This window comes from Accipiter gentilis, unplaced genomic scaffold (assembly GCF_929443795.1).
Source record: "Accipiter gentilis unplaced genomic scaffold, bAccGen1.1, whole genome shotgun sequence".
NCBI classification, from domain to species: domain Eukaryota; kingdom Metazoa; phylum Chordata; class Aves; order Accipitriformes; family Accipitridae; genus Astur; species Astur gentilis.
Genome location: NW_026060847.1, coordinates 15,428 through 29,640, shown reverse-complemented (window position 1 = coordinate 29,640; position 14,213 = coordinate 15,428). Strand labels below are relative to the sequence as shown.

The following is a 14,213-nucleotide window of genomic DNA, read 5'->3' as shown; positions in this document are numbered from 1 at the left end:
GCCTCACACAGCTCCTTCCTCACCTACTCACCCCACACCCCAGTGGGATGGGGGCAGAGAATAGGAAGAGCAAAAGTGAGGAAAGTCATGGGTGAAGATAAAAATAATTTAATAAGGGAAGGAAAGAGGAAGAAGGAAGAAAGAAAAAAACCACCCTCTGCCAAAATAATAAGTGATGCAAAGGCAATCACTCACCACCTTCCACAAGTACACCGATACCCAGCCAGTCCCCAGGCATTGGCCACCCACCCAGAAAACACCCTCTCCTCCATCTTTATTGCTGAGCATGATGCCATATGGCATGGAATATCTGTTTGGTCAGTTCCAGTCACCTTTCCTGGCTGTGTCCCCTCCCGACATCTTGCACACCCCCAGCCTACTCACTGGGGGTCAGAGTGAGAAACAGAGAAGACCTTGATGTTGTGCAGATACCTTTCAGCAACAGCAAAATCACTGATGTGTTATCAGCACTGGTTTTGTCACTAATCCAAAGCCCAGCACCTTATGGGCTGCTATGAAAAAAATTAACATCATCCCATCCAGATCCAGTACATTGGGTCAAAGAATTCTAGTGGGGAAGGAGGGCCGAGGTGGAAAGCCTGATCCAGGGATGAAGGGGCTGGGGCAAGGGAGTGGGTGTCTCAGTCTGTCCAAGATGTAGAGTGAACAGAGAAGAGGAGCTTTATCTGGAGCCAGAGGAGCATGGCTGGAGCAGGGACTTGCTCCCTTCTCTGGGAACAGGGGAGGAAAAGAGGGGGGGAGGGAGATCTGGGTGAGGATCTTGGTTTAGTCCTCAGAAAGAGGAACTGCTCCCCTTACTCCAACCTCTCCACCTCCCTTTGCAGCAGGAGAAGCAAAGGCTTCTTACTCAGCTGCTCAGCTGCTGCAGTCTCCAGCTGGTTTCTGAGGCATGCCTGCAACAGGGCCTGGCCAGACAAGGGAAGAGGGGTGCGTGGGTGTTACCCACGAACCACCCAATAGAAATGGCCCATTTTCCCTTGGCAGTGCAGTGAAAGTAGACCTTCACTCATGGCTGACATGTGAGCTTCATGCTCCCGAAATTTGTACCAGAGGGGAAGATGACTCCCACCCTGGGAACCCACAGTGAGAAAGATGCCCTCATGATGGCCCTTGGAAAATATTCTCGTATGAGGCCAAGTACGCTTTTTTATCTCCTCCAGAAAAGAAAACCTTGATACTTCCAACAGTTCCCACATGTAAGCCTACCAAGATGTTTATTATCAAGGGAAAAGCAAACCCGTGACCTTGTCAGCATTGCTTTCTAAACAACATTTCTCTACCAGGACCTTTTGCTTTCTTCCCCTTGCTGCCTCACAAGCAGTCTCAGTGGCGTGCACATCTGAAGACCCCATTGGTATCTAGAGCTTTCCTATTCAAAGGAACAAGAAGTGTCTTTTGCCTGTGTCACCAACGTAGCTGTGGGTGCAGGTCGTGGCTTTCCTGATCATTCTCCTGAGGGCCTCCCTGACCTCCCTGTTCCGCAGGCTGTAGATGAGGGGATTGACCAAGGGCGTGAGGATAGTGTAGAAAAAGGAGAAGACTTTGTTGAGCTGCCTCAGTGGGGCTGTTCTGGGCAGCAGATAGACAACAAAGAGGGTGCCATAGAAAACAGTGACAACGGTGAGGTGAGAGGAGCAGGTAGAGAAGGCCTTCTGTCTGTGCTGGATGGGATCCTCAGGATGGCAGCTATGATGCACATGTAGGAGGCCAACGTGAACAGGAATGGACAGATTAGGTCCAGGAAGGCGAAGATGAACACAACGAGCGTGAACACCCTGGTGTTACTGCAGGCAAGCTCCAGCAATGGTGAAAACTCACAGAAGAAGTGGTCAATGGACTTGGGGCCACAGAACTGCAACTGGGAGAAGACAACTGTGACTACCAGCAGCAGCAGTGAACTCCCTAGCCAAGATGCAGCTGCAAGATGGAAAGAGACCTTCCAGGTCATGAGGCTTGCATAGAGCAAGGGCTGGCATATGGCCAAGTACCGATCATAGGACATGGCTGCCAGCAGGTAACACTCGGTAGTTGCAAAGGAAGCAAAGAAGTAGAACTGAGCCATGCAGCCATGTGCAGAGATGCTGTTGTCCCCAGTCAGGAAGCTGGCCAGCAACCGTGGCAGGATGGTGGAGCTGTAGCAGGTCTCTAAGGAGGACAAATTGCCCAGGAAGAAGTACATGGGGGTGTGGAGATGCCGGTCTGCCACCACTAGCACAACAATGAGGATGTTCCCAACCATGGTGACTGAATAGATCATAAGCAAGAGAAGAAAGAGCAGGTTCTGGAGTATGGGGACATCACGTATTCCCAGCAGCACAAAATCTGTGGATGATGTCCAGTTGTCATTTTCCCGTTCAGCCATGCAATGTTGTTTGTCTTTTATTTCCCCAGTTGCCACAAAGAGGGGCTACAAGAAAGAAACACATTTCAGCATATACCTTCAATATTTTTTTGTGTGTGTAGGACATTGCTCCTTTCACATTAGATTTACGTGTTTCTTGTATAATGAAAGCACAAAAAAATGTTCTTCCTGATGGGTTAAGAACACTCATCCCAGCAGACCCACCGGAGACTCTAGAGGCAAGCTGCCCAACAAAAGTTCTTCTTTCTCACTGCAGAATAAACCTGTGATGTGCATTTGCTCACACAGAAACAGACAACTTTCATATGCCTGTGGGTATGACCTGGAAAACAAGTTACAGGTGTTGAGGATCTACATCCTTCCACTCTCAGGAAAGAAAAAGCATGCCAGAAAAAACAACCCCCACTCTCCAAAAAAACCCATTGTGTGAAATATCATGCCAGATGCTGTCCGTCGTCCAAAGCAAGGGATGGGCACATCACAGGGTGAGTGGCCACAGCTCTCTCAAACACCGACATGAGGGGAAAAGGACTCCCACCCCACTCCTTCCCCACCACCACACAGGCCAATTTCTTCCATTGGGAAAGGCCAGATGAGGAGTTACTGCTTCAGATGAGCAAGGGACTGTGCTGTGGAACTGCCAGAGAGCATGCTAAAGCCCACTTTGTAGGTCAAAACGCAGCATAAAAAGTGACCAGGAGAGGACCAAAAAGAAGATAGGGAAAGGGTAACTGAGGTAACCGAGCCACAGGGGAGAAGTTGTGAAGGGAGGAGTAACAAGAAGGATTAAGGAGAAAAATCCCAGGCTTTTTTCAGTGGTGCCATGAAGAAAGGACACATTGAAAGACAGGAAATTCCATTTAAAGATAGGGTGGTCAAACACTGGAACAGGTTGCCCAGAGAGGTTTGGGAGGCTCCATCCTTGTGGGAATTAAAAACTTGATGGGGCATGGTCCTGAGCCACATGCTCTAGCTGACCCTGCTTTTTAGAAGGGGCGGTTGGACTAGATGATAAGCTGGGGTGGCTGCCAAGCTGAGCTGCTCCATGATTCTGTGATTGAAAGCTGCTTTCCATTTTTTCCCTCCTGAGCAGTGGTTCCTGAGGGCTTTGAGGCTGCCTGCTTGCAAATCCCAGCCCAGCAGCAGGACCCCAGCATGGCCAGCTGTGCTTGTGGGGCACAAGTGAAAAAGCAGGACGCTGAGCAGGGCATCCCCAGGAGGCCTGGGGGTGAGGTGGGACAGCATCAGGGTCAGGGGCATGGACAATGTCAGGGTCATGCCTCAGCATGTGATTGGAGAAACCTCATGCCCGAGAAACACAGCTCTCTGCAAGAGCAGTTCCCTCCAAGTGTCTCATGACCACCTCTTGGGCTGGAATGCATTTCTTCCAGCGCTGATCATCACAGGAACTCTTCTGAGAGTTTTCCAAAAGCTACTCAGAATAATGTATACCCCCAGCCATCTCCACTGCATGGGACTGAGAAAGCTGAGCGTTGCAGAACAAATCCTACTTCATCATAATTCTGTGAGTGAGAAAGCAAGCAAAACCCAGCCACAACAAAAAAGAAAAAGAAACCAAGAGAGAATTGAAATAGCCCTGTGAATGATGAAGTGAAGGGCACAGGCTATCTGGCCCCACAGAGCCCGCCCAAACGCTCCCCCGCTGCCCAGCCAAGGTGGGAGACTGTCCCAGGGCTCTCCCTGGGATTTCACGGTGCAGTGCCAGGGGCTCAGGAGTGTCTAGGAAAAGCGGGGAGCTGGGGTGAGAAGACGTGCAGGAAAGGACAAGGCTAAGACTTAGGTCCCTATACTCTCATTTCTTCTGTTCAAAGACCCAGCAGATTGAGTAATAAGACCCAGCCTTCACTCACCCTCGGCACATCCAGCACAAACCTACAGTCTCATCATGAAGCAGTGACATCTGCTCTGAATGGATCATGGCAATGAAGTCCAAGGTTAGGGTCTTACCTTCTGCCTCTTCCCTACCGTGTCCTTCACTTCTTGGACTGCACTGCAAGCCCTGCACCAGGGCTCATTCCTTACTCTGCCCTTGCCCTCTTCTGCCAGCAGCTCCTAAGGTGAGTCTCCAGCAGCACCTCAAGGCTCCCTGCTCTCTCAAGTGTCCCAGGGTTTATAGCAGAAACAAGACTCTAAAGGTTCCTGCTGCAGCGTGTCCCTCCTGAGGATTTGCAGAGTAAAAACAGTATAATTGACTCCCTGGTGGGATGGAAGCTCTGAGGTGGTGGGGACTGCGTCAACAGCCGCAGGCAGTGCTGAACCCCTGGGAATATGATGTAAACTGAGGCAGGGCAACTGAACCAGGGACATCTCTGACTTTGGTGAGCAGGGCAGGAAAGTCCCCGGGAATGGCATTCACCTCACTTCCCGTCAGATGACTGCATCTTCATCAACTCACATAGAATTAGAAAGGCTCAGACCTTCTGAGGCAGAGGGGCCTGGCTTGTGGGGAGCTGAAGTCAGCAGAGCAGTGCCTATGTCCTTCCAGAGAGGATTCCCTTCTCCAGCATGAGAGGTGCACAGGGGCCTCCCTTGCTCCTTTGCTAGCCAACGGGAGCAAGTGGGCATGACTCCTTCCAGTCCTGTTGGATGTGCAGTTTGTGAGAACCACCTGCCTCTGCCCTGGCTGGGGAGGCAGGAGAAGGAGGCCCAGTGGGCACAGACATTGGTGCTGTTGCTCCTACAGACAAGAGAGATGAATCACAGTTTCTCTTAGGAGCCTCGCACTGCAATGTAAGTGCTGGGGGTCCAAGTCCAAGCTGGACATGTGCACTCCTCATCCTGTTGGTGATGGTCAAGGAAGAAGCGGAAGATGTCTATGAGGTTGTTTTGGAAAAGAGCGGCCATATGGGTCTATTAAAGGGTGAGCGAGTCTTTCTGACCACTCCCTGACTCTCCAGGCACTGAGCTTATGGATGGGAACCAGGGAGTCTCAGTTGGTGCGATACTGTTCCTGGTGCACAGTCATGGGAGAAAATGTCACCTGCTGTTCCTTACCCCACAGCAACCCCACAACAGAAGGATCGTCTGAGGGACTGGGCAAGCTAAACAACTGCTTAATATTCTCTGGACTAAAGGCAGCTATACCCAAAGACCACCAGTACCCTTTTAGGCCTTTGAAGTATCCTCCCCTGAGGTAGTCTCTGCCAAGAATACATGGAGCCTCAAGACCAGTCACAATACCTTTCCCAGGTAGGCTTACCTCAGGCTCCGACACAGACACTTCATTGATCCTCCCATCAAACCAGAAATGCAGATGGATTCCTCCCCTTTGTAATCTGATGGTATTAGAGTAGCCTCTGCACTGGTGCCCACAAGAGCTTTATACTCCTGTGGGGCTGATGTGCCAGACCATCGAACCCACACAGCCCAGTAAACCCGGCTGTCCCTTTCCTCCGCCTGGCCAAAGGCAGGGCCCCTCTATTCCTGGCCAGAGTCTTCATCACTTGGGTTTTTGTAACTGCAAAGCACAAGTCCCTTCATCAATGTCAAAAGCAAGATCAGCCCTTCTACTCTGACCCACAGACCTTGGAGCAGTAATTTTCCTGGATGGATGCCTTCTCTCTGTTGTTTTTCCTTGCAGTTCCTGTACCCGAATTTCTAGTCTCCAGGTAGGTTCACCATCCCACTGCCTCATATCCTTCCCGCGGTCATGCAGAGAGAACCACAGGGTTGCACGTGGTGTGCACCACCGGTACCCTCTCCCTGGAACAGAAAAAGGCTGGCTCTTAATGGCTGGGACCTTGGTTGGTGTGGGTGAGGAAGAGCTATCCTTCTCGGATTGCTCGGACAATTTGGGGGTGAGTTTCTCCACAGCCTACACACAGGCCCATAGGGAGGAAGCAAGATTATCTTTGTATTCTTGGAGTTGTCTGTCCAAACCATCCATAGCTGGTGCCTCTGTGTTTCTCCAGCTCATTATTGCCAGGGTGTTGGCATATGACGTCGGAGCATTTCATACAAACTTTTGCCACATGGACCGCTTGCACTGGATTTCATCCAGGTCTTTGGATGCCTGGTTTTTGTCCAGGTTGCTGTAATGCACCTCCGCCATGGCTAATTCCCTCAGGTACTGGACACCTCCCTCAATGGTGGTCCACTTGTCTGGGAATTTGCAAGATCTTCCTTGAAGGGATACCTGTCCTTCACACTCGACAGGACTCGCCTCCAGAGGCTGAGGACTGCTGCCCCTTTTCCAATCCCTTTGTCAACGGCCTTACCCCTAGCAAGGGATCCCAGCTGCTGGGCTTCCTTACCCTCTAATTCCCGACCCTTGGCCCCAGTATCCCAGCATCAGAGCAGCCAGCTGATAATTGGCTCTCCTGGATGATGGCTGAAATCTGTTTGCATATCTGCCAAGCTGACCTCAGCTTCCGTTGTTTCTTCTTGCCTATAGGGGCGACTGGCATAGTTGAGGCCTGGGTCTCTGGTTCAGCCACAGTGTCTGTTTGTATGTCGTTAGATGCAGAGACCCTCTCTTCTCCTTGAGGGTGCTGAACAGTGCTGAATAGTGCTCAGTAGGCGAAGGGCAGGCCCCAGCACAGCGCAACAAGCTGTGTCTCTTTGGCATAGCCAGCACCAGGGCACCCTTTTTGCAAACATTCTGTCACTTCATCAGGATCCCGCGCTCATCTGGGTTGAAGTCTCAGATCCTTGGAGGTGACAACAATCCTCAGTACCTGCCTGTATTCCCCTGCATGCCTTGCCACCCATAACCACACGGCCTTGGGGCATATCCCTGGGTGGTATTCCTAAATGGTTGGTTAACCCTAGAGAAAGTGGAATAAAAATTCTTGAGAAGTACCAATAAGGAGTATTTTGGCTACCCAAGGATGTTCAAGCTACTGAGAATTTATTGTAACGAGGGAGAAAATATATGCCATGAAGAAAAAGCTGGTGAAGGTGACATTCTGTGTTTCCTCCCTGTCCTGGTTTCAGCTGGGATAGAGCTAACTGTCTTCCTAGTAGCTGGTACAGTGCTATGTTTTGAGTTCAGCATGCGAAGAATGTTGATAACACTAATGTTTTCAGTTGTTGCTCAGTAGTGTTTAGACTATAGTCAAGGATTTTTCAGCTTCTCATGTCCAGCCACGGCACAAGAAGTTGGCACAGGACACAACCAAGGCACCTGACCCAAACTGGCCAATGGTGTATTCCATACCATGTGACGTCCCATCGAGTTTAGGAACTGGGAAGTGGGGGGGGGGGGGGGGGGGGGGGCAGGGAATCGCTGCTCAGGGACTGGTGGGCTGTCGGTCAGCAGGTGGTGAGCTATTGCCCTGTGCATCATTTGTACATTCCAATCCTTTTATTACTACTGTTATCATTATCATCATAGTTTCTTCTTTTCTGTTCTATTAAACCGTTCTTATCTCAACCCAGGAGTTTTACTTATTTTCCCGATTTCCTCCCCCATCCCACTGGATGGGGGAAGTGAGTGAGCGGCTGCGTGGTACTTAGTTGCTGTCTGGGGTTAAACCACGACACTCCCCCAAAAACTCTCAGAGGAGAAAAGGGAAAAGGTGTAATTGTTAATTGTCTCCATGAGATGATTCTTAGAGTAATGGCATCAATGCAGAACTCAGATACCTGATTAAGATCAAGGCCAGTGCTTTTGTAATAAACCCCCCAGGCAAAACACCACCAAGTGCTACAGACCACAGCAAACTGCAAAAGGCAAACCCAAGCTTTAACATGCACAGCAAAGAGGAGCCTGGCACGGATCAGATACACTAATGGTGAGAACAGTTAAGTCAATACCATGACCAGCAACTGCTGAACAGATATCAAAGCTGTAAATTCCATCTAATATGCTCTGGTCAACTCTGCTGTTGACTCTACCCCAGCCAAAAGTAGTACAGCCGGACAGAGACGGCCTGCTGAGCCCTGTCCGTCCCTCCACCTTCTGCAGGTACTAAGGGCCACTGGGAACCTCGAGGGTACTGGGAGCTGGGACGCAAGACGTAACGGTGGGGAAAACGGAATGCCCACTCTCCATCTGTTGCCACTAACACGCCTGCCAGTGCTGCAGCAACTGCCTCTGCCCCTCCTTTCCCCAGCCCCAGCCCTTCTCTTCCCCTTTTGTGCCTGCCTCGGTTGGTCTCTCTCTCCATCCCTGCCTCCATCCCTGGGTTTCCGACAATGACGTTGGGGAAAATGCATCTGAAAATGGTAGAGGGGAGAGCTGGGGTGAATGCTGAGGCTCCAACCCTATATACGTATGCAAGATGAACAGATAACCCAAGTGTCTCCACCAAAGAAGAGGTAGCACATGCACTTTTCTTTTTCTCCCCTTTCCCTCTGTACAACAACGGGATACCTCACTGCAGCTCAAAGCCTGAGGAGAACAACCATGCTAAAACTTTATCGGGAAAATAAATGTGGTAAAATTTCCACTGCCTCACAGAAGAGACTGCAAGAAAAAACAGAGAAAATTCAGAAGTGCTCTCAGCCCTGCTCGGAGAAGGTGGTAGGAGACAGCACAAGTAGGAGTAGCTACGCTTTAGACCAACCTTGTAAAGTCTTTGTCCATCTCTTTGTCAAACGGGCAAACGCATGACATTTTACTTTTTTCATTACACTCGTGTTACAAAAACACAAGCATGTCTTCTTAGAGACCATTACACCAGCAGCAGGGATCTTCCTGAATTGCACCTTTCATGTTAAGTGGCGATCAAATGCCGTCCACCTGCTTTGCATTTAGCTCAAAGGCAGCCTTGACCTCTCCTAAGTCAATATCCCTCAGTTATGACAGTGCGTACAATTCATCGATTCTTTGCAAAATCACTTCAGAATACGAATAACATCACAGCATACTTAAATATGCTCTCCAATTCAACACTGTGTAACTTAGCTATCTAATAAAAAGCGCAGAAAGCAGAAGCTGTCAAAATGAAAATCCTCCAGGTGACTGACTGCCTGCCTGCCTGCTCTTTGGGCACTTTCCAAAGCAAATATTGAAGTCAGTTGCCTTAGGTCTTTTCACAACTGATCCACAACACATCCCTTATTTATAGTCAGTGTCCTGTAAATATAGAACCATCACCCTTAAAAAATGACGCATATTGTCAAAGAAGGATCTGAGCCATGTACACTTCTCATGCACCACGTATCAGTGTATTGTTATTTATCTCTTTTCATGTGGATAAAATCACACAGGCTTTCTTTGCAGCTATGGCAAGAGTCTGTATCATCATGGGAACAAAGGCCGGGACACCCTGGCTGCACCGAAACTCAGTCAAACCTCCCACTGACTTCAAAACCTAAACCAGATCTTTACCACCAGCCTTTGATTCCCAGCTTGCATCTCATAGAAACAGATATTCCTCTCACCTTAATAGACAGAGGACTAAATTAGAGCACTATTTTACTTTGAGATACGTGATGTGGGCTTCTGGATGGTTTTGGAAGTGAATGGCGATTGGGAAGCACAGCATGGTAGCTTGAATTACTGCGGTGCATAACAAACAGAGGATGAGTTTACAGAGGAATGTGACAACCTTACGAAGTATTCATGGTTCTGCTATCGTAATGTTGATGTCCCACGAACTCCGGACAGGCAATGAGTCCAATGCAATTAATGCTGCCCTTGCTCAATGTGGCTAGTGGGTTTGCTGGTCATTCCGTGTGGTACTTCTAACTATCAGCTAGTCAGAGACAAGTAAATATGTGCTGCGTCTCCTGGTTGAGAACTTATGTATTGGGTCTGGCTGAGATGGAGTTAGTACTCCCTATAGCAGCCCTCATAGCACTGTGCTCTGCAGCTCTGTAGCTAGAAAGGTGTTGATAACACACCAGTGTTTTGGCTACTGCTGAGCAGTGCTGGCACAGCATCAAGGCTGTCTCTCCAACATTTTTGCCCTCCCCTCAATGGCAGGCTGGGGCAGGGCAAGATCTTGAGACGGGACATAACCAGGACAGCTGACCTAAACTAACCAAACAGATATTCCATACCATATGACGTCAGCTCAGATATAAAAGATAAGTGAAGGGAGACGGAGGTGGGGGCATTTTTGTCTTCCGGAGCAAGCACTACGCGTACAGGAGCCCTGCTTCCCAGGAAGTGGCCAGACATCGCCTGCTGATGGGAAGTAGAGAGTAACATCATTTGTTTTTTCTTTGCTTTCGCGCGCAACCTTTGCTATCATTTTATTAAACTGCCCTTATCTTGACCCACGAGCCTTTCGTTATATTTTTCTCTCCCCCGTTCCAGCTGAGGAGGGGGAGTGATAGAGCGGCTTTGGTGGGCACCTGGCATCCAGCCAGGGTCAACCCACCACAGTCCTTTTTGGCACCCAATGTGGGGCATGACAACGGCAGTTTTGCATTAAGCGTTCTATAGCTAGTCATTAAGTGGCAAGCTCCTGTGCAGGTCACAGAGCTTGTTAGCTGCTTGCTTATCTCTAGCTTGCTGAGTTTGGGAACATGTTAATGCAAATAATGGCTGTGTGCTTTGTCCTGGCACTGATGGCTTTGTTGTGCTGTGGGAGCTATCTTGTGTGGAGAATGAAGGAACGTGGGAACGTGCTAATACCAATAGTGTCTATGTGCTTTGTCCTGGCAGTGATGGTTTTGCTGTGTTGTGGGAGCTATCTTGTGGAGGAGATGAGGGAACACATCTCCCTCTCCCTACCAGGCATTGATGTGAATGGTTTTATTATGCAGGCTCCCGAGGTCCTTGTTCACCCTTACGTGAGCCCTCTCTATCGAGTAATGTGGAAAAAGAACTATTTTGAATGGGGCCCTGAACAACAACAAGCCTTTGAGCATATCAGACAGGAAATAGCTCGTGCAGTAGCTCTTGGGCCCGTCCGAACAGGACCAGATGTACAAAATGTACTCTACACTGCAGCTGGGGAACATGGTCTCACCTGGAGCCTGTGGCAGAAAACACCAGGAGAAACCCGAGGTCGACCATTAGGGTTTTGGAGTCGGGGGTACCGAGGATCAGAAGCTCACTATACCCCGACTGAAAAAGAGATCTTAGCAGCATATGAGGGGGTTCGAGCCGCTTCAGAAGTTGTTGGTACAGAAACATATCTCCTCTTGGCACCACGATTGCCCGTGCTACACTGGATGTTCAAAGGAAACATCCCCTCTACACATCATGCAACCAGCGCTACATGGAGTAAGTGGATAGCATTGATCACGCAACGGGCTCGACTGGGGAAATCTAACCACCCAGGAATTCTGGAAGAGATCATGGAATGGCCAGAAGGCAGAGATTTTGGAGCATCACCTGAGGAGGTGACTCGTGCCCAAGAGGCACCACCATATAATGAGTTATCAGAAGATGAAAGGTGTTATGCTTTGTTTACTGATGGATCCTGTCGTGTGGTAGGGAACCATCGGAAGTGGAAAGCTGCTGTGTGGAGTCCCACACGACAAGTCGTTGATGCCCCTGAAGGAGAAGGCGAGTCAAGTCAGTTTGCAGAAGTGAAAGCCATCCAACTGGCTCTAGACATTGCTGAACAAGAAAAGTGGCCGGTACTCTACCTCTATACCGACTCCTGGATGGTGGCTAATGCCCTATGGGGGTGGCTACAGCAGTGGAAGAAGACCAATTGGCAACGCAAGGGTAAACCCATCTGGGCAGCAGCATTGTGGCAGGACATTGCTGCCCATGTAGAACACATGACTCTAAAGGTACGTCATGTAGATGCTCACGTGCCCAAAAGCCGTGCCACTGAAGAACATCGAAATAATGAACAGGTAGACAAGGCTGCCAAAATAGATATAGCTCAGGTGGACCTGGACTGGGAGCGTAAGGGTGAGCTATTTGTAGCTCGATGGGCCCATGAGACATCGGGACATCTAGGGAGAGATGCAACGTATAGGTGGCCTTGTGATCGAGGGGTGGACCTGACCATGGAGGCCATCACACAGGTCACTCATGAATGTGAAACATGTGCTGCAATCAAAAGGGCCACCAGAGTAAAGTCTCCCTGGAACAGAGGGCGGTGGTTGGGTTTTCAATATGGCGAGGCCTGGCAAATTGACTACATTGGACCACTGCCACGAACACGCCAAGGCAAGTGCTACGTACTCACCATGGTGGAAGCAACTACTGGTTGGCTAGAAACATATCCTGTAAACCATGCCACTGCCCGAAACACCATCTTAGGCCTCGAAAGGCAAATTTTATGGCGACACGGTACCCCAGAAAGAATTGAATCAGACAGTGGGACTCATTTCCGAAATAACCTTATAAGCTCCTGGGCAAAGAAACATGGCATTGAGTGGGTATACCACATACCCTATCACCCGCAGGCATCTGGAAAAAATTGAGAGATATAATGGACTGTTGAAGAGTATGTTGAGAGCGCTAGGCAATGGGACATGGAAGCATTGGGATGCAAATTTAGCAGAAGCCACTTGGCTAGTTAACTCTAGAGGATCTGCTAACCGTCCTGGTCCTGCCCAAACAAAACCCCTACATACTGTGGGAGGAGATAAGGTCCCCGTGGTGCACATGGGGAAGTGGCTGGGGAAGGCAGTGTGGATTGCACCTCCCATGGGAAAAGGCAAACCCATTCGTGGGATTGTCTTTGCTCAGGGACCTGGGTGTACTTGGTGGGTAATGCGGAAGGATGGGGAGACCCAGTGTGTGCCTCAAGGACATTTAACCTTGGGGGAAAAATAATCTGTGATGTGAGTTGTATGTTGCAGGAAGTAATGTAGCAGGAATGACCTGAACTGCAGAGGAGTGAAATTCGCAAGGAACCAGACAAGTGCATCGGTGACCCAAACCAAGCCGACGTTGGTGCCCAACGATTGAACGTACTGCTTCTCCTGTCCTGACCACTCATCTAGACGGATGGGGCCCAAGTCATAACCTGTGTGTGAACATCTGAAGGAGTGGAAGAAGCCCCTGTAATATCTATCTCTTAAAGGACAAGGGATAGTAATTAATAAGAATGTATAAATCTGTACGTTGGGTATAAAAGTTGTTTAAGTATGTAGTTTCAGTTGTAAGTGTTGGTAAGAAAGGATTTCAGTAATGAGAATTAAATACAATAGTATGGTTAGAAGATATCTGTATTAAATTATGTGGGACCTGAGCAGGACGCAAATGGTATGGAATAAGGGGTGGAGATTGTATTGGGTCTGGCTGAGATGGAGTTAGTACTCCCTATAGCAGCCCTCATAGCACTGTGCTCTACAGCTCTGTAGCTAGAAAGGTGTTGATAACACACCAGTGTTTTGGCTACTGCTGAGCAGTGCTGGCACAGCATCAAGGCTGTCTCTCCAACATTTTTGCCCTCCCCTCAATGGCAGGCTGGGGCAGGGCAAGATCTTGGGACGGGACATAACCAGGACAGCTGACCTAAACTAACTAAACAGATATTCCATACCATATGACGTCAGCTCAGATATAAAAGCTAAGTGAAGGGAGATGGAAGTGGGGGGCATTTTTGTCTTCCGGAGCAAGCACTACGCGTACAGGAGCCCTGCTTCCCAGGAAGTGGCCAGACATCGCCTGCTGATGGGAAGTAGAGAGTAACATCATTTGTTTTTTCTTTGCTTTCGTGCGCAACCTTTGCTATCATTTTATTAAACTGCCCTTATCTTGACCCACGAGCCTTTCGTTATATTTTTCTCTCCCCCATCCAGCTGAGGAGGGGGAGTGATAGAGCGGCTTTGGTGGGCACCTGGCATCCAGCCAGGGTCAACCCACCACAGAAAATTTCCTTTACTTTAGAGTACACCCTGCTTTGTCCTTCCTCTTGAAAAGTGCTCTCAGAAACATCCTGGGGGTGATCTGGAGCTGTGAGTTGCCCTGACCCACACAGCACCCTCTCGTCAGCAGAAG

General features: G+C 49.3%; 2 protein-coding genes across 2 annotated transcripts in view; both read right to left on the bottom strand.

The window, feature by feature from the left end:
* Nucleotides 1-14,213, bottom strand: part of LOC126036931 (deleted in malignant brain tumors 1 protein-like) — a gene marked incomplete at its 3' end in the record, with an annotated part of 180,998 nt that overhangs the window by 152,561 nt on the left and 14,224 nt on the right. The window lies entirely within an intron of this gene.
* Nucleotides 1,395-2,383, bottom strand: LOC126036967 (olfactory receptor 1020-like). Its single transcript, XM_049797192.1, is given in 2 exon segments — nucleotides 1,395-1,681; nucleotides 1,684-2,383. Coding segments are annotated over 2 exon segments (987 nt in total).